Genomic DNA, 20931 nt, shown 5'->3' with positions numbered 1-20931 from the left:
GGATGTGTGTGTTCTACTACATGTTAAAGAAAGGCTGTTCTATTTAATGAAATAAATGTCAAAATGACTCTCTGGGCAAAATAAAATGTGTAAAATTATAGAAAAAGGTTTGGTAGCTCTTTGTCCCGACTATCGTGCCATTATAAAGCAAAAAATACTTTAGATGTCCTATTTTATTGATTGATTGATTTTTACTTTTTATTTATTTTACTGTGGACACATTGTAATCAACTGAAATTTCGTTTACAGAGAGTGGAAAACACAGGAACTTTTCTGTCATTTAATTGTTCATCTATTACTTGGTGTAATATTTGCTCCACAGTACTGAGGCACTACATGTATATGATGATGCCATTAACTAGAGAACAAAAGAGCATATCCATTATTTTGTCAGAGGCATATCTGCGTAACATTAGATAAACTTATTTTAATATTACAAACACTAATACTAATATCCAGAATTTGTCTCTTACACCTCGCATGTGCCGATCTGACTGGGGTCATTTGCTGGATGCAAACTGTCCCCCTGGGCCATACACTGCCTTTAGTCTACTCAAAAATAATTGATAATTGCAATAGAAAAAAAGAGTATGAACACATATATTTTAGATTAAACATATAGCTTTCACTACTGGGAGAAACAGCAGAGAAACAGCATCTGAAACAAATGTCATGTGAATTCACTTAACAGCACACACTGGGCAGCAGGTGGGCACTCCATCCACACACCCACGTCATACACCCAGTGGAGTCTGCAAACCAGCTTCAACCCCCCCCCCCATTAACACAAAAAGAGGGGAAAAGTTTTTTCTTCTGTGATTATATATTCCATTATTCTATTTACCTGTACCTATTGTACAGGTACAGTATTAAAAGCCCTAAATCTGGTGTAGAGAACTCCAGGCCTCCAGTTTTAGATATCACCCTGGGTCAACAGACCTAAATCAAATGATAAGTTCATTACCAGGCCTCTGAAGAACTTCAAGACATGTTGAGCAGGTAATTTAGCCATTTAAATCAGCTGTGTTGGATCAAGGACAAATCCACACCACAGCTCTTAAAATCGTGTCTTTATGCTTTTGAGTTTCAGTTGGCAATTTTTTAGTCAGGTGTTCCTGCTCTGAAACTCTGATCTGCTACTTGTCCACTTTGCCTTTCACTTATTATTACATAATGATATATAGTGCACATAGGATACAGATTAAACAGCCTTAAGCCTTTTTTTTCTCTGAGTCTGTCACCAAACACATTTCACATCAAATCATCCCAAAAGGTGTGTGTACACACTCCTTAATTTTATTGTTTGGGGGGTTCTGGGTATTTTTTGTTTTTTTGTTTTTTTGCATGGGTGTGCTGAGACAAGTGTCTAAAGATATGAGGTTTAATCTTCAGAAGTTGTCTTTTTATTTATTTACCTCTATAAAGCTGTTTTGAGTCAAAAACACAATAAAATAAACTTACTTACAATTTTACTATTGAGAGAAACACAATTGCACAATTATAAATGGTTTATCCTTCCCTTAATCACAGCAAGTATTTAAGTCTATTACAAGAAAAATACACTCATTCTGAAAAGAAGCAAATGTTTGGGTACTTTAGCTTTGAAAGTCAACTCTTTGACTTGCCTCCTATTTTAACCACATCTCTGCTGACATCCAGTGGCCATATTCAGTCATGGCTGATGAGATAAACACAATATAACCTTTTTTGATCCAATTTAAGTCTTTTGTTGATATTAAATGAATATTCTAACTTATTAAAACACACTAATACGATTGAAAGCTTCTAGGAACAATCATATGATATGAAAAATTATTGTGATATAGTGATATATAGTGCACATAAGATACAGATTAAACAGTCTTGAGCCGTTTTCCCCCCTTTGAGGCTGTCACTCAGGGCTGGACTGGCCATCCGTCATATGGGCCGCTCGTGATTTTTCGTTTTTATGGGCCGATGGGGTTTTATTTCTTTTCTTTTTTTTTAGCGGTATAAGTGAATAGTGGTGGATTGGCCAGTTGGTCATGATCGACTCTGGACTGGACCAATTACAGCCGAGGGGTTCGAACTTTAAAGTTGAGGTGAAAAGGAATGCGATTTGTCCCGTACTACTTCAGCTAGAAAGTTGCTAATTCAATCATGAAACTGATTAATGATCAGCTGATCGGCTTTTCTCTCTGCGCCAGGAAGAGGAAACCGGCGGAGGTCACGCTAAAGAACAGCAGCACGTTTAAGCTTGATCAGCTGTTATTAGAACTTATTTAATATTAATTTCTAGTATCAGCTGATGTTTGCTGGAGCCACAGCTGTAAAGCTGCTGGTCATGATATCCGTTTGGATATGTGGTGAGAGGGAAACATGAAGATGAAACCAGGAGATGTCCTTACTGAATCATCAGAGCTGAACAGGTGATGGAGAAACAGGTTTACCTTTTAGGTGACATGAATGAGTTGAAGGGAAGTTATGAACTGTTTCTGAGAGACAAATAACACCAGGATCCTTTTTTTACGTAGCTGACGCTGGTAGCTGTGCAGGGGCGGGTCTAGCAATGTTTTGCCAGCGGGGCAGGTAGGGCATTAACAGGGAAAGGGGGGCACAAAGAAATACTTTTCTTCCTTATTCTTATTTAAAATGTCTAGCTTTTAATAAATAATTATCTGAATCTTACAACCAAAGTTTCTATCTGATGTAAAATGTATAGAAATCCATTATTGTATTCAGTAAATATTAAGTCTAGTATATACCCTAGTACGTTATAGTATTCTTTCCTTTGGGAAGGTACCATCTGTGCAGTCTGCAATTCTGTTGAAGAAAGATGATGAATATATTTAAATACTGGAGAAAAATAATAAATTTCTGTGCATTTGTTTTATACGTGCATTAAATTAAAATCTTGAGGCAGAGGGTGGGGGAGTGGTTCCCTATTTTTTTTTTCTTTTGCTTTTTTGCTGGGATTCTGGCAACCCTATTAGATAGTAGGGGTGCAACGATACTCGTATCGATATTGAACCGTTCGATACAGTGCTTTCGGTTCGGTACGCATATGTATCGAACAATACAAAATTTGTAATTTATTTTATCAACTTTCCTTCTGACGATGCTGTCTGTGTTGAGCGCTCAGTAAATCTGCGTTCGACTACTCAGCCTAGGCTGCACTGTCGAGCGCAGATCCACTGAGCGCTCAACACAGACAGCATCATCAGAAGGACGAGCGCAGGGCAAGCTAGCGAGACAGAAGTTAAGCTCTCCTTGCAACATGGCAAATTGAACCTTCCCCACCCTCATTCAGATGTGGCGTTTGGAATTATTTTGGTTTTCATGTGACATATGACCCTGAAGGTAAGCGCGTCATGGACTAAAGTAAAACAGTATGTTGGATGTGCCACGCAATGCTCAATTACATGGGTGGGAACTAGTGTGTTAGCGAGCAGTTAGCTCGTTAACGTGTTAGCCGTCTAGCCCCACGCAGGGGTAGCTCGATAACGGAGCACTAGTGGGAACACAACGAATATGACTGCACATTTACGCCGACATCATCCTAGTGCAAAGACAAGTGGAAGCAGACAAAAACAACAAGCATGCATGTTACAAACTTTACCCGAGTCATTTAGACAGCCGTTAGCACATGATTCTCCTTATGGGGACCTGATATGTTTAATATTGTGGCGAGCTCAGACAAGGAGGAGAGGGAGGTGTCGTTTGGTCTTGCTTACCGTGAGCTAGCCAGGGAGCACAGCCGTTTATTGACATCTGCAGAAGAACACTGCCGCTAGCTAACTCCTCAGCGCGGCAACCGCACAGCAACAACAACACACAGAGCGCCCTCTGACCCCGGAAGGACACACCGTCGCAGCGAGAAGGCGTCACCCGTCACTATGGCAACATAAACAAAACATAACTGTACAAACAGAACCCCGAACAGCCCTGACCCGCTACATAGCCCCCGCCTAAGGGGTCAGTCGTCCCCGACGACCCCATTGCCCCACACAAAGTCCTGCAAATGTCCAGGTGCCTTCTTTTGGCGCACCGCCGGTCACGACAGGCGGGGGAAAAGTCACTCGGGTCAGAACATGGGGTGCCACCATCATCCCACTTCTGACACCAATGTGGCGAGCTCAGACAACGAGGAGACGGAGGTGTTGTTTGGTCTTGCTTCCCGTGAGCTAGCCAGGGAGCACAGCCGTTTATTGACATCTGCAGAAGAACACTGCCGCTAGCTAACTGCTCAGCGCGGCAACCGCACAGCCACAACAACACACAGGGCGCCCTCTGACCCCGGAAGGACACACCGTCGCAGCGAGAGGGCGTCACCCGTCACTATGGCAACATAAACAAAACATAACTGTACAAACAGAACCCCGAACAGCCCTGACCCGCTACAATATGCTGCTGAGAATATAGCCCAGAAGAAGCGTATAGTATAGCTTTTATTTTGGAAAGAGCCATTTCTCTGTAATAAACTCTCTTTTCCAAAGATGAGTGATTCCTCAATCAGATATATTTATTTTTTAAATTATTTTTGTTTCAGCAACATTAAATTTAAAAACTGTACTTTTGAGTTAAAATATATATTTATAATTTTAATAAATGACAAATTAAAAAGGCATGAACATTTTTTTTGTATCGAAAAAATATCGAACCGTGACACCAAAGTATCGAACCGAACCGAACCGTGAATTTTGTGTATCGTTGCACCCCTATTAGATAGGTATATGTAATTATTATTATGTTGTTATATGTTTTTTCTAAGTACTGTTTAGAATACCAGAATAGGGAGGATGGTGTAGGTTTAAGTTTATTATAAAGGCTTTATGGCTTTTCCTAAAATACCATGGTGGGCCAGTCACTAGTCAAAATGCCCGGGCTGATTTTTTGTCCCAGTCCAGATCCCAAAAGGTATGTGTACACACTCCTTAATTTTATTGTTTTGGGAGGTTCTGTTTTTCTGTTTGTTTGTTTTTGCATGGGTGTGCTGAGATAAGTGTGTAAAGACATGTGGGTTAATCTCCAGAAGATGAACAGCTAATCCCTTGTCAGGGTCTATTAGTTGTCACACATTAATTGCTAATTGAACAAATCCAGCAGGGACGAGCTGTATTGCCAAAGAAAATGTTTAGAATCATTTAAAAATTTCTTAACTATCTCACAGCCTGAAATTTAAATCTATGTATGACCATCCTAGACCTAATGTACTAAACAAAATGATGTTCTTGTTATGCGCTGTAATACTGACAGCTGAGTTTGCCAGACACAATGTCTATAAAGGTGAAGAGTCTCAGAGTATCATACAAATCTCTTGAATTCACTTGGTACCCCAGTCTCTGACCTCATTGTCAGGTTCCTGTCATCTCTAATCTCTTTGGCGTTTTCCTCTTTGGCCAGGTAAGCCACGCCCTCAGCCTTTAGCCTCTGAGCTGGCATTTATCCCCGGACACACATAAGCTGCTGTCTGCTTTTTAATGTATGTGGGGAGGGTGGTGTCAATGTGTGTGTATGTGTGTGTTTTACCTGTTGCTGTCACTTATTTTTATTTTTGAAAGCGTCACTCTATCTTTCTTAACCATGTTTGGTGGATTTTTGGGGTTTTGAGACTCAGACATGCCACGTCCATCAGAAGTCAGGAGGATATGCAGACTGACCAACTAGCTTCAGCGGATTTGACAACAACAGGTCAGTCAGCCGAAGTTTATCAAACAGTGTGGATGGCAGATCAATCTTGATCTATAAAACAAACTGTTCAGATGAGTGTGTAAAGGCAGGCTTCTGTGTGTTTATTTTACTTCATATAAATGGTAAAGTTGTTATTTCAGTGGGATGTGCTCACAGATCCAAACAGTTACTCAAGAGCATCGCAGACCCACAGTTAAACTATTTGGTGGTATAGTAAACAAGGTCAAGGTAGAGATGCTTCTAAAAAAAAAATTTTTTTAAATCCAGCGATTCCTTAAGTCTGATTAAAAAAAAATTTGGGAGTTGTTAGTATTTCTGATATAAGACAATGTAATGAGAACACTGATGAATAGTAAAAAAAATCTTTAGAAATCCCTGATACAGGAGGCATGTGAGTATTACCAGCACTGACAGAGTAGAGTTAAGATTACATGTCTGCAGATGAACTGGGAATAAAAGTAAGGAAAGCATGTTAGAGAAACATGTAGCTAACTATTACTATTACTATTACTAGTCTGCTCTTTCTGATTGAAGAAACCCCAACTGAAACCCAATTTAAATTTATTAAACTGGATTTATAAGGCAGAGTTGAGTGTATTTGTGTTTGGGTATCATGTCACACTCTTAACCTAAAGAGAATAACTGAATGTGACACACTAATAACAATGACTATGTTTAGTTACTTGTTTTTTGCTCTTTCTCTGCCTTGACTCAGGCAGAACTGGCTCCTGAGTCCTAACCCAGGAATGGCCCTCACTGGACCAACTGCCAGGGCTCCAGTCTGCTTGCTGCTGGTTCTCTTGTATCTTCGCACAGTCACAGGTGCAACCACCTCACAGTCAAGCCAAAAGCTTAAGTTATAGGTCACACTTAATGAAGCTTTAACCCCCCGTCTATGTGTTCAAGTGTGTGTTTGTGTTTGGCACAGGAATGTCAGGCTGGGGTGGATGTTTGGACGGCCAGAATGTATCTGCAGCAATCAAAGAAAACACAGTTTGGGGAGAGATTGTTGCTGAGTTAATGGCTGACACCACAATGGAGGGAGTGCAGTGGAGCCTAATTGGAAAGGATGCACATTGGTTTTTCTTGGATGGAAGCAACATCCGGCTCAACACATCAGCTGACCGGGTGCTTGACAGAGAGGTAATGGCACTGATAACTGAGCTGTCTACAAGGCAGAAATATTTAGATGTGTAATATACTTTTTGTAGTGGCCTTGAGCCACACTAAGGAAACTGTATTTGGAACAAACACATGTTGAACCTCACTATCTCCTTCTTGGCCCAAACCCAACCTCTCTTACTGTCATCCTCTTACATCATGGCAACTGTTAATGGGTCAGCTAGATTATCTCTCTCTCACACCAAGAAAGTCTTTCAATGTGCTGATCACTCATTTAAAACAAAAAAAAAATGAGATAAACAACTTCAGAAGGAAGAAGCTATAATATTTATAATACATATAACCCCAACAATCCTGAACTTAATAAACAGAAAGAAATGGGTTGATCTGTGAACAAATGACATGATAGCATCACACAGTTGCTGCAGATTTGTTGATTGTTGTACATCTATGATATGATATGAATCTATCTATGATATGAATCTCCTGTCACACTAAATCCCAAATGTTCTCTGTTGGATAGAGATCTGTTAGCTGTGGAGGCCATTTGAGTGCAGTGAATGCACTTTCATATTCAAAAAACTACATGATTTTAGCTTTGTGACATGGTGCATTATCCCGCTGGAATCAGCCAACAAAAAATGGGTCTGCTGTGGTCATAAAGGGATGGAGTTGGTCAGCAACAATACTCAGGTAGACTGTGATATTTAAACAATGATCTGTTGAAACCGAGGAGACCATATTGTGCCAAGAAAATACCCCCCACACCATCACATCACCATCACTAGCATAAATTACTGGATCCATGGTTTCATGTTGTTTTATATCAAATTCTGAATGTCACAGCAGAAATTGATAATCATCAGATCAGGCAACGTTTTTCCAATTTTCTGTTGTCCAATTTGTTAAAACTGTGCAAACTGTAGTCTCAGCTGACAGATATAGGTGTAGTCTGCTGCTGTACCATCTGCTTCAAAATCCAGCATGGTCTGCCCATTCTCCTGTGACCTCTGGCATTAATAAGGGATTTTATTTTCTTCTTTTTTATTGTTGACGCCAGACCAGCCCATCTGGCACAGACAACCATGCTGTGTTCAAAATCAATTAAATCACCTTTCTTCCCCATTCTGATGTGATTGGCTGATTAGTTTGTATTTACAGGCAGCACCTAACAAAGTAGTCAATGCATAAATCTCCACATATCTATGTGTTTATTTTAAATATGCAATTGCTGCAGTGAAAGAAATGTTATAATTTCATACTTTATAGCATTAAGTTATCCAAATGCAGGCCAAATCTAAGTTATATATTATATAAATCATTATAGAATGGAAAGACTCTTTACATATTTAATAATCAACTCAAAAACTCAACACAAATCAGCTTAAAAACTATGATTACAACAAGTCTATTCTTTTAAATTGATTTAAAATCCCTTTATACAAATTAATGTTTCATGTTATTAGACAGGTATTGAGTGCTCACATGACTCTTATGTCCTGTTTACTGAATAAAGAGAAATGGCCTAAATTAAGATTTGAAAAATAACCCTGAACATCAACAGAAGTACTAACCAGGCCCAACCCTGCTTAGCTTCTCTATAAGTGTCTTTGATGGACTCTGGTTACAAAGTTTCTGATTTGGAAAGGGACTCCATTTGAAATGTGTGGTTTTGACAGCTATGTTTAACAATGTTATCATATCACTGAATGAAAAGCTCTGCCTGTCGCCTCTTGTTTTACATCTTTTAGGCACTGGGACCCATCCTAATAGCTGAATTGACATGTCATGAGGACGGCATCCTTCTGGTACACTGTCTTCCATCATTTTACTCATAATTCCTCTTTGTATCATTCCAGATTCAAAGCTGAATATATGTGTGTCTTTTTGCTGTTATTTTAGAGTGTTTACAGCGTCCTGGTGAAGATTCTTAATGAGAATGATAATTCACCTGTGTTTCCAGAAAACACAGTCCAGACTCTTATTATCAGTGAGGTATAGGGCTTTCAAAAATACCCGCACGCAAATCTCTGCATGTGTATATTACAATAAAAATTCCACTCCTGCTGCCTCAAGTGCTTCTCTGTCTGTCTGTGTTTTCAAGCTGACTGCAGTGAATACTGTGGTATTTACTGTCCAGGCCACAGATGCCGATAATGACAACATCATTTACTCAATTGACCAGGCATCCGTAAGTTGTATTTTTCTACCTTTTAAATAAAAATTGGAAACATAAACAAACAATTTATCATTGTTTATGTATTTGTGTGTATTCCACAGCCTGATGCTGAATATTTCAAAATTGATCTACCAAACAGTGGAGAGGTGGTGCTGGCCAAGCCTCTAGACTATGAGACCAAAACTGTGCTTACTGTCACCATCTATGCCTCAGTATGTACATTTATTTAATTTATATTTCTTTGATTCTAATCACGTGAGTAATTGTGCAAATATATACATATGTTGCTAGATTGTTTTTTATCCCAAAAAATAAAATAAAAATACAATCAAGATTTGATTCACTGGTTCTCCTGATTGTAAGACTGTAAGAAAAGCTTCACTGTATTTCATGCTTCATGACCAGTGTAATATATTTGACTTGTCTTTATTTCAGGAAATGAACACTGCTGAGCACTACAATATCAGCACCAGTACCACCATCACTGTCCAAGATGGAGATGACCAATACCCACAGTTCCTGCCCTGCACGTGGCTTTTCCAGGAGACTAATCAAATCTGCACCAGCCCTGTGTACACGGTCAACGTCACTGAGGGGGAAGAGGTCAGGTGCTAAACCCTCCCTCACAGATGGCACACACATGTCATCAGAGCAACACAGTGCGTGGCTATCAGTCGCTCAGAGTTTGGTAAACTTAAAGCTGACGAAGTCCAAAATGTTAGTTTTAGCAGATCAAAACACCCAAGATAATGCTCTGAGCTTTATTTTCTTAAAAAACAAAATAAAGGATATTAAATTTAAAAAATGATGAATTTCCTTTATTTTTTTATTTAGATTCTATCAAAAAATTTTATGTTATCTGGCATTTTTGTAATTCCCTGTCACAGTTCAAACAAGACTCAGATCCAGTGGCTTGGTTACTACTTTATTAGAGCTGATTTGAACAAATATGTATAATATTGCAGGACATTTTGTTGGACTTTTCTCCTGGTCCCATTCATGCAGTGGATGGAGACAGAGGACTCAACTCTTCACTGAGTTACACCATCCTGTCAGGTAAGATAACCAGCAACACAAATCAGTATTTAAAAATGTTCTGTGTTTGTATCTATAACTGGGTTTTTCTGGGTTGCAGGAGATGATGATGAACATTTCACGATGGACAGGCTGACAGGTGAGACGAGGCTCACTCGAGGGGTGAGAGACAGGCTCATAACTCCACTGCTGTGTCTTCAGGTCATGGTAAGGCTCAAACACACTGTAAGTGGCAGGTTTAAAATGTATGACGTCTTCTTCAGTACCAATCTCATTACTGTGGCTTTTTGTCTCTATGTCATTCACCCAGGCATATCAGGATAACGACCCCAGGAAGTATTCTGTTGCTACAGTGTTGGTCCGAGTTCTGGCAGCGAACCAGTTTTCTCCAGAGTTTGACAAGCCTGAATATCGTGGCTTTGTAGTAGCAGGAAAAAGTCCAGCCTCTCTGGTCGATACTTACGGTAGCAAAGCACTAGTGCTACATGTACACGACCAAGATTTTAACCAAGTATGCACTGTGACATGCACAGATACAACCATGCTGCCGATGGTCAGTGCAGTCTGTAATGCGTCACCTTTTTTCTCCACAAACTCACAGGGTTTCAATCCAATGATCTACTTCACGTTCAATCCCACATCCAATCACACAGACATCTATCAAGTCACACAGGAGGGTCTCCTGATAGCCAAGACCAGCGAACTCAAACCAGAACAGGAATATGTTCTGGAGGTGAGCCTCGAAACTGTACAGGCTACAAACCTTATGTTGTGTTACTTACATTTAGCACTTTTTAAACAACCGTTTGAATTGAATCATACATTACAGAGAATTTAAATAAAGTAGTATAAAATAGTTCATATATATTCAATAACATTGTCTTTCTATACTAAAATTGTAGAAACACAGTAAGAACTGGTGGGGGGAAATGTAACCAATATGTAACAATGTAAAATCGATTGGCTAAAATATTACAACCAGTGTCTCCCTGTAGTTACTAATAACATAGGCGAGTTTATATTAGGTCTATGTGAATCATGTTTTCTGTGCTCCACTTGCCCTCTGTCTTCCACGAAAGTCTCATAAAAGATGCATGTAAATAAGATAATGATGCCATTAAAATACTTTGCAGGTTATGGCTGTAGATCAGGAATCAGGTGATGCCACGTTTGCTACCGTAGTTGTGGAGGTGTTACCTGAAGGGCAACCAAGTAAGGTGACCCATCTGCACACTTGTATACACTGCTGATTGCTAATAATCCTGCAGACTAAAACAGCCTCTTCATGTTTTACTTTGTTTGCCCCAGTCCCCTATGGTCCACTGCGAGGTGATCACGTGATCGGCTGCACAGTGGGTAAAGCGTTGTTTCTGAGCATGGTGTTTATGACTGCACTTGGATGTGTCCTGTCTATACTGATGTGGCTGAAGAAGAAACAGAAGGGAAAGAGAGGCCCATTGGAGAGAGGCTGTGTAGCACAAGGCAAACATCCCAATGTCGTAAGATAATTTATGACTAAAATATTTACTAAAATTAAAATTAACATTTTTTATTTGTCTGAATGTGATCCAAAATATTCTGCCATTTACTCCCACAGAGCTTACGATGGTTCCAGCTGGTGAGTGGTCTCTTGTTTGTTTGTTTGTTTGTTTTGTTTTAGAGTTATCTGTATCCTCACCATATTTTTTTCCTGTAGTAAAAACTGCTTGTCCTTTTAATGTTACCTTTATAGCATATTTATCTTCTATCCAAAACCAACTAAGGGATTTAATTACAGTTTTACATCTGAACTCTTCTAATTCTGCTAAAAGTAAATGATCAGGTTTTACAAAACTGAATGAATAATAAAATTCATGTAAATACAAGATACAACTTCCTCACTAGTTCCAAAATTTCCAAACCCATCTCATGGCCTTCATCTGCAGATTTAACTCAAACTTCCTATTACAGAATAACACGCACAAAAGGTGTGCTCAAGAAATGTCACATGGACCCTGCTTGTCGAATCTACTGTTTCTAATGTTAAAGTTTATACAGTATTTGAATATTCAGAGTACTTTATAAGTCTGTGAGACTCGAGGGCAATCTGCATATTCAAATAATCTTGCTCAGGATGATTTGCTTGCACCGTCTTTGTATCTCTGTGCAAAAAGTAGCTTTATTCCTCTGTGTGTTGATCTGATGAATGTAATCACTCCTCAGATGAGTCATCATAATACTATGCCACAAACGGAGGAAGTACCCTACAGCAGTGAAGAATATGGAACTTACAATCCTTCCTTCAGCTTTACTGAAAACCCAGGAATCTACATCCAACAAGGATGTACCCCCTGTCAAGAACCAACCCCACCCACAGATACAGCTGTACCTGACACCAGCTCCATCCCCACTGAAACTGTAACCTTTGACAATAATGTTTCTACACCAACCAACATATCTTGCATTTCGCCCACTTTTACAGCCCCTGCAAATGTGAGCCCAACAGATAAAACTCTGGGTGCTGCTCCACCCAACGAAACCCCTGGTATCCCACCAGAATCAAACCCGGAGTCTATTGAGGAACAATCTAACATCAGCCCAAGCCCTGAAACCGATGACGCTGATACAACTCCACCTGTAACATGCCCGGATATGCAAACAGGCTCCAATGATGATCTTGTTGACCCAACAACTAGCCCCTCCTCTCAATCCAGTATTCCATTCAGTCGTACCCGAATCGCTTCAGCAGAAATTGACAAACCCTTTCGTAAATCTCACGTGAAGACGCCCTCATATTCGCCTTTATTGTCCACATCCATCCCCAGGCAGACAAGCACACCCCCACCCACCCCAGAGGATGTCCCTTTAAAGGCCACATTGGTACATATAGATACCTCTCCCACTGAGACGCCACCAGAAACACCAGAGCGAACGGTGGTAGCTCTGAGCACAGAGGTGTACCAACCCTCTACGTCACTGGATGAAATAGAATCAGAGCGTCTCGACGGGACAGCAGACAGTAGCAGTCATCCTGAGGAAAAAAGGGCATCGACAAACTCGGTAAACACCCAAGATGACCGCAGGGTGGGGGAGGATGATGATGGTTTTCTGGGAGATGAAGATGCAGACAAGAACAGTGAGGGTGAGTTGGAGTCAGACGAAGAAGAGCTGCTGAGAGTGATGGCTCGTTGTAATCCCATTTTTATCACATTTAGTAAGTGATGTCACTATGATATCGCAGGCGGGTGACAGAAGATGGCGCAGGTAAGACGAAGATGGAGAAATCATGGAGAAACAAAGAAGCACTAAAGGCTGGCTCTGCTGTTCTGAAGGCATAAATGAAGACTGGGTGTATACACAGTGCACTTGAAGGGCCACATCAAAAAAAGGCCTGCATGTGTTTGCACTAATAAGCTACAACATTAAAACCAAAGTGCAATGTTCTCCTTGGAAATCTTGAGTCCTGTTGCTTTGATGGTGCCACTCACCCAAATAGTTGCATAGCTGCAGATTAAGGAAACCTATCCAGTGAGATGGCACTCCCCGGCAGCATGGCCTCCTTAAGCAGAATGATGCTCACAGAGGCTCCCACAAACATGACAAAGAGGCTAAGTTAATGACTTGGACTCTTCACATACTAATCTTACTGAACATCCGTGACGTACTGAAGACCTGGAGTCAATTTTTCTGAATAATGTTTCAGTAACACAAGAGGAACCTCCATGATATTTTGACACATGGTTTGAAAGTTGTAGCTTATTAGTCTATATGTAAAACAACATGTAACGTGTAACATGTAGCATGAAATACACCATGCTGATCCATTCATAACACATACAGTAGTCATAGTCTAAATAAGATAATAAGGATACCATGAAAATGCAATACAAATAAATAACACACTGTTTTAAAACAAATGTAAGCATAAATTGAGATTTTGTTGTCCAAACATTTCACACTAACCAAATATACGAGTTTATCCTGAATATGATGAAATATGTGAAATATACTTCAAAAAGATAAATATACACAAATCTCAGTGAAAAGTGCTGCTAAAATTCCATCCAGACTGAATATGGGGGGTCGGTGGTGTTGCTGTGGGTGTACTAGTCACAAGCAAAACACTTGCTGTAATATCAGAGGACTATGTAAGGCTAACATTTAAATCCACAGGGATAAATGCAGCTCCAGTTTATGTACATGTTGTAACAAAGAGCACAACACATACTTGATAATGATCGTTTATCAGTAATCAGAATGTTCAAAGGGATAATCACAGCAAATGTCTGATTTTCTGGTCACATTCCAGTCAGTGACGTCTTTTTGCAGCTGTTAAAACCCCAGCAGCTGCCATCACATGACACAAGTACAAAATCTACATTTAAAGTCACAGTGCAAAGCACAGCCACATTTGAAAAGCCACTTACCTGTGCATCTAAGGTTCCACACCGTTATGAATTTTGATGAGAAGAGATTTACACTTATGAATGTACTTACTTACAGCATAAAATTAGTATAAAATATGTGTACATTCATCACGGAACATCAGTTTGAAATCAAAGAGAACAGGGGAGCACATGTTACAACAGGCATGGACACATCTGAAGTTTTAATCTCTCAGTATTTCAAACACTCAGCGCCATTAGTACCCAATCTGTTCATCTACTCTTAAAGGCTCCATTCTGATGGACCTTTTCAGATCTATGTCAACATACACTGCATGTCAGTGGGAAAAAAGCCAAGGAACTTCTGTAGATCTTTATCAAGCTACAGAACCGGAGAAACTATTTCCTGGTAGGAAAATGGCTTCATAAACTGTGATGTGGGGGGGGGAAAAGAAAGAAAAAAAATTCTACAACCACAGGGACTGTTCCTACAGTTAGCTATACTGAATGCTCTTTTAATTTAATTACAGAAGCTACTCGAGCACAGGAAGCAAGCTTTGAATTTTCCAAACAGTATTTTAAGGACTTACTTGCTTTTTCTGATTTGACAGGACAAAACTGAACTCATTAGAAAGAACTGCAAGCACAGCATCAGGCAAACACTCATAAACTGGTTGATGCAATCTCTACAGTGAAAAACGCTGGTGGCAGCCTCATGCTATTGGGCTACTTCAGAAATAAAGGCAGGTCAGAATTGGCCATAGTTTAACTTTCAGCATAGCGTGTCTAAAGATACGGTTTCAGTTTTCGTTGTTAAAGGCCACTGACAGATGGTTATAGACACTAGAAATCTAAAGATACAAAAGGTGAAAGGTTGTGCATACTACTGATTCTTCCTTTAATAAGTTTGTCAGTGTAGCAGGCAGCACTCAGTCTTGAATATTCTGCAGATGAATCCTGTTCTTCTCACATTTTTGTACATCAAAGCAGAATAAAAAAAAAAAACATTTTTCTGTAAAAACTTAAAGGTTAAGGCTCCTAATGAATAGCATCAGGTAAGTGAATGTGAATCTAAAGATCACAAAGACCTCAAAAGAAAAGAGCTTCTGAATAAATTGTTAATATTCATCACGCCCTATTCTGAATAGTTTGTGACTTCGCCGCATTCATTAAATACTGTGTGCATTCAGCTCAGTTCTGACACTTTTGTATATAAAAACACCAACATTGGTATTATAGTGAAAGGGAAAATGAATGTCTGAAAAAGAAGGTGGAAGGAAGACAACAAGCAGGTCAACATTCTGAACTGTGTTTTTCCTTCACTGTTAATACGAGCACTGATATTTTTCAGCTTCCACTTAATATGATGAAATGTTTTATAAGATTATTTATTAGGAATGTGAAGTTTGTAGAAGACAGTAACTGAGAAATTGGTATGTTTAGCTTTCCAGAGAATAGCTGTTATACAGCAGAAAGCTTCTGACAGCTTAACCAACACAAAAGAATAAAGAAACCAAAACACTCCTTTTTTAATTTTTTATTGAGACTTTGTTCTCAATCACAAAAACTGGACCTGATTGTTAGAGTGCTCACTTTGCTGAACAACTCATTTACAGTAAAGTCACTAGTGAAAGGCTGTTGCTGCAGTGAGCTTGTAAAAAAAAGTCATATATAATACCATAAAAATTATTAACAGTGGTTATAAATGCTAGTAGTGATAGTACAAACATGACAAACATATCTGGGAAAGAAATGTTGAAACGTCATTTTTTTCTAAACTAAATTGCTTACAAAACAGGACAAAGATTTTGGTTGGCACACAAATTAGTTCAGCTGAATCAAACAAAACTGTAACAATAAAAAGCAAAAAAAACAAGTCATCAAGAATACAAGTAAATATGTACACACGGATTCACATGCACGCACACGCACTCACACTAATGAGGTGATGAGATAGAAGAAAGGAGGCAGCATTGAGGACGAAGCATCCATCAGTCCCTAAATTCATCTGTATTCCTTCAGCTAACACAAAGCACGTCGGTTGGGATGTGCAGATTTTGTTAACGTGGAAGGTTTAGGCCCAGCTTAGCAAACAAAGCCTGGTCCAACTGATGATACTGTATTGCACTCGACCAAATGGTCTCCATTGCCACTGGAATTCAACATATACCTCCTTGTTACAAACAGCTGTTACTCCAGCATCACAATAATATGAAGAAATGAAAAACAAAGTACAAGTAAAGTTTAGTTTGAGCCCAATTACAGAGCAATGGTACAAATTCTGCTTTTTGCTTCAGTCTAATGCACTACAGAATGACATGCTGTGACAAGCTGCTCTGTAGGCTACAAACTAAAACTCTGTTCCATGAAGCATTTTGCAACAAATCAAGGCTATGCAAAGAAACTGTCTTCTCAAAGAAAATAATATCTGATTTGTCCTTTACCTGACATGGGCAAAAAAAAAAGGTAGTGTATGGAAGCAGAGCAAAGGCCGGCATTATATATCCCAATCTGAGGCATTGCTTAACATGAGCTCACACTGGCCGATGGTGTGCAAGTTGCTTAGAATGTTAGTGTGTGTGTATGCAATGGGACACATTCAAGAAATCAAATAAATTATTGTCTGTGGCGTTCGATTAGGCAAGCTCATCTTGTTTAAAAAACACTCCACGGCTAAAAGGTGGCACACAAGAAGAGCACACAGTCTTTGGAGGCAGGCGGATTTTAGAACTCATCGTGTCGAGTCAGCGCCTCCCCGAAGTCGGTCGCCTGGCTGCCCACGAACAGGTCATACTTATCCACAATTTCGGCTTTGGTGAGACGGCCATCCTGACAAAAGAAACACAAGAAACCATCTGCTATAGGCATTCAGTTTGTCCTATATGTTTGAACTAACACAATGGTCTGCCTTTCAAGCTATTTTAAAGGCCTCCAATTGAGTTTTGATTACAGATACACCAGTATTTTCTGAACACTGGTATGAGCTGATCAGGATCTTGCTGACTGGTCTGGTCTCGACTAGTGTTTGGGATCACATTTAACAATTTACTAGGTCAAGTCAATTTTGCTACATATTCAAAAACTTAAAAATGTTATAACCAGTGTGGGCATGAGTCCACTTTCACTTTCTATACCTAAACTCACGGTGCAGATAAAAGTAAAGTCACAAGGAACAAAATGAAAGAAATAAGTAATTTTGACATTTTACAGTACTCACTTTGTCTGCATCAGACTCATAGACCAGATGCTTGGCCTCAGCCTCAGCGTGGTCATAGTCACTGGGCAGGATCCAGTCTCTGGTCTCCTCCTTGTCCATCTTCCCGTCCTTATTTTTGTCTCTGAATTCAGTAAACTGCTCCCTCTCAGTCTTCACCCACTCAGGTTCTGAGGTGTCTCCCTCCTGGTTGTACATGTCACCTAGACCACAAACAGACAGGAACACATTGACTGATGAAGCAAGTGCTAGAAATGCAACGTGGCCTATAAAATATAATAAAACTTAATATGTGTGTTGGTTTGCTTCCTCCAATCACCAAAGATCGTGTGGTACAAACTAATAATGATGCTGGTAGGCTGTCAGAACTCACCTATGTACTCATCCAGGTCAATTAAGCCATCTCCATTCTTGTCAATGTCTTCCATAGTTTCCTTAAAAAAAAAGAAGAAGAAAAAAAAGTACATAGTGAGAAAGGATAAGGAAGATATCCAGTTGGTCTCAGTATGTAGCACCTTTGTGAGTGTGTCTCTCACCAGCACTACGATGTCTTTCATGTGGTCATACTCCTCAGGGTGAAGGAAGGCTGTAAACTCCTCCTTGTTAGCTTTCATGTCATTGTCCTGGTCAGCCATTTTGAATCTCCTCTCATCACGAGCCATCATCTGCCTGTAGCTGAAGCCATCTTCAGGGTCGGGATCATCTGCGAGTCAGAAGACACAGCATTTTTCAGTGTGAGTCCAAGAGTGGCAAAGTACATTTGTCTATAAAAATAAAGCTAACGTATGAAACGAAAACTGTCTGCCTCTGTACCCAGAATGTATCCATAAGTGGCATTCTTGTATTCCTCCCATGACACCACGTTATCCCCGTTGAGGTCATGACTCTTCCACTGTCGATCCACATCATCATAGATCCACCTCTTCTGTGCGTGCTTGATCCACTTCTTCATTTCCTCAACAGTCACGTAACCATCTTTATCCTCATCTATACGCTCAACCAACATGCTGGAAAGAAAGAGCAGAAAAATTAGAAAAGGTTCATTTTTTCCCCCCCTAAAGTTTTGTCATCTCAGATAAACATGATCAAAACAAAATGTACCACAAGAATTACTTTTTCAACCAATTTTGGGATTCATTTGTATCTGCATAATTCCTCAAAGTATTCAGGTAATTACAAACATCCCCCAATGACTTTAAAAAAAAAAGCAGAAGACAGTGTTGTTACCCGAGCCTCTCCTTGCTCTCTTCTGGTGTGAGCTGATCAAAAGTCTTAGCCTCTTCCTGTCCCAGAAAGGCTTCATGGTCATAGTCAAAGTTCTCAGTATCATCGTGCTCTCGGCTGCTGAGAGGTTCATCGTGGTGCACACGGTCCTTCTTGTCTGTGGGTTTGCTGGTGGCGTAAACCACGCAGAGAGCAAAACACATGATGAGTGGCCGCAGCTCCATCCTGTGCACGTACAAGCACCGTCTAGAGCAGGAGTTTGGAGGGGAGAAAAAAAGTCACCAAAAAGCCATTGTCATCCTCCTAAACCCATTTCTTTATCATGGCATGAAAGCATGCAGTCAGTACTAATCCTGTCTTTTGATTTCATTCATTCATTGCTGGTTGCCAGTATATGACTCAAAGGGCAGCCAAATACCACGAGTACTGCTAATCTTTCACAGCTTATGCAATACTTTATTTGTTCTACTGCTGCTTTCTGGAAGCTGGTGTTCCACACATTGTTATTACCATAATCTACTCGACAGTTCCCAGCATATTACACAGTCACTCCACACAAAGTATTAAACCAAAACATGTTAATGGAGCATGTTTATTGTCTTTTACTGTACGGCGTAAAGCTTGGTATACTTAATAAACTGGCAATTGAGTACAGATTTCTCTTCAAAACATGCTGCATGATCTTTTGCTCCAAACATCCACAGATTTGAGCTTTAAAGCAAACTTATGAGATTAAGCTACCTGTTCACATATCTAAAAGACCTTTGTAAGTTTACCTGGCAAAAACACACCTAATAACGGTTTTACAGAATTGCCGGGTTGCTATCCCATATATTCTAATTTTTGGTCATTTTATCATCCTGTGATCAAAAAAAGCTCACCATTATACTGGCTTTAGCGTGGCAAGTGATATAATCTTTTTTTTTTTTTTTATCTCGACAACTTAAATCTTGCCTTTTTTGTATTAAAGTTAGAAGCAACAGTTTGTGACCGTTATTTCTAAGACCGTTACCATCCATACCAAGGTGAGGCATTAATAGCAGACTGGCTAACCCAGGATACCGCTAGTTTTCCCCCCTATTAGTCTTGCAATTTAAAGCGCTCAATGCGGATAAGTCAGCACCATCATAACGGACCACTTTAAGTCACTATTGGAGAAATACACTCTATTTCTTTTAGAGATTTTACCCAATTTATTTTGAGTACTCACCGGTTTCTTCTGCAAAGTTCGTCGCTGTAGCCTTACGTCCGCCCCTCGGAAACACACCCATGCACTTCCTGTGCTAGAACAAAAATCAACCAATCAGGTTACGAGAAGCCGAATGCGATGTCGCTTGTTCATTGGTCCACTTCAAGAGAGCATCGTTGATTGGATTGGCCAAGAACCGCCACGTCCTCAAAGGCGACAAAACACACTTCATTCATAAATGCCACTGTCAAAAAAGCTACAAAACCATCACATTTTGCCTAAACATGTCGCTTATTATTTAAATAAATAAATACATTAATTATATATTTTTGTATAGTATTAATGTTGTTACATTTTATTGATTCCAAGGGGAAATTCATTTGTCAAAGACAGAGGCTACAAAAATGAAGAGAAGCTTGGCTAATACATATTCAGACGCATAAAAGAAGCAGTCACATAAACAAGCACAAGTAAATAGAAGTCGGTTTTTTTCGGCTTTTTTATTTGTTTAAAAAATAAACAATTTTCTACAATTATACAATCCACAATTATAAACTTGCTAAGTGTAGCCAAAAAGAAATGAAAAAGAACAAAATGCAATAAGGCCTGCAATTACAAAAAAACAAAACAAAAAAACCCCTCAACCCAGTGAGAGCAACTATTTAATCAAAAATATGAAACCACTCATTTTTACCACTATATATTGTCATCAGAGTATCCAACTATCCATTTTTTTCTCCACTTTTTGAAAACAGGGTCGTGGGATGCTTGAGCATATCCCAGTTTATAATGGAGGCCAGAGACTCTGTGGAGAGTTCACGAGTGCATCACAAAGCCAACAGACAACCATTAAAACTTGCATTCAAACCTACAGCCAATTAGGATCACCTAACATACACTTTGGATGGTGGGAGAAAACCGGAGCACCTGGTTA

At 39.6% G+C, this 20931-nt stretch overlaps 2 protein-coding genes across 2 annotated transcripts; one reads left to right on the top strand and one right to left on the bottom strand.

The window, feature by feature from the left end:
• The first annotated feature begins 5254 nt into the window (after positions 1-5254).
• On the top strand, positions 5255-13902 carry LOC101466451 (uncharacterized). Its single transcript, XM_004553279.2, has 16 exons — positions 5255-5670; positions 6386-6492; positions 6599-6813; positions 8544-8600; positions 8695-8787; positions 8897-8983; positions 9073-9183; positions 9407-9574; positions 9937-10027; positions 10107-10213; positions 10317-10517; positions 10608-10739; positions 11140-11218; positions 11315-11505; positions 11604-11624; positions 12209-13902. Exons 2-16 carry the CDS (start codon positions 6417-6419, stop codon positions 13205-13207), a joined length of 2628 nt encoding a protein of 875 aa, XP_004553336.2. The 5' UTR covers positions 5255-5670; positions 6386-6416; the 3' UTR covers positions 13208-13902.
• Positions 13903-15892: 1990 nt separating this feature from the next.
• Positions 15893-20117, bottom strand: calub (calumenin b). Its single transcript, XM_004553280.2, has 7 exons — positions 20019-20117; positions 18812-19054; positions 18398-18591; positions 18121-18287; positions 17958-18018; positions 17588-17787; positions 15893-17199 (listed from the first exon to the last, which is right to left on the bottom strand). The coding sequence occupies exons 2-7, from the start codon at positions 19030-19032 to the stop codon at positions 17095-17097; spliced, it is 948 nt and encodes a 315-aa protein (XP_004553337.2). The 5' UTR covers positions 19033-19054; positions 20019-20117; the 3' UTR covers positions 15893-17094.
• Between the last annotated feature and the right edge of the window lie 814 nt (positions 20118-20931).

The sequence above is a fragment of the Maylandia zebra genome, linkage group LG7 (genome assembly GCF_041146795.1).
Source record: "Maylandia zebra isolate NMK-2024a linkage group LG7, Mzebra_GT3a, whole genome shotgun sequence".
Taxonomy (NCBI): domain Eukaryota; kingdom Metazoa; phylum Chordata; class Actinopteri; order Cichliformes; family Cichlidae; genus Maylandia; species Maylandia zebra.
The sequence above is the reverse complement of the archived record's forward strand: the minus strand, read 5'-3'. Positions and strand labels throughout refer to the sequence as shown.

Coding starts and splice junctions, on each gene's coding strand:
- LOC101466451 (XM_004553279.2), top strand. CDS start 6,417: ATGGCCCTCACTGGACCAACTGCCAGGGCTCCAGTCTGCTTGCTGCTG. Junction 6,814..8,543: donor ACCGGGTGCTTGACAGAGAG/GTAATGGCACTG, acceptor TACATCTTTTAG/GCACTGGGACCCATCCTAAT. Junction 8,601..8,694: donor ATGAGGACGGCATCCTTCTG/GTACACTGTCTT, acceptor CTGTTATTTTAG/AGTGTTTACAGCGTCCTGGT.
- calub (XM_004553280.2), bottom strand. CDS start 19,032: ATGGAGCTGCGGCCACTCATCATGTGTTTTGCTCTCTGCGTGGTTTAC. Junction 18,288..18,397: donor CACTTATGGATACATTCTGG/GTACAGAGGCAG, acceptor TCTGACTCGCAG/ATGATCCCGACCCTGAAGAT. Junction 17,200..17,587: donor ATGAGTCTGATGCAGACAAA/GTGAGTACTGTA, acceptor TTCTTTTGTCAG/GATGGCCGTCTCACCAAAGC.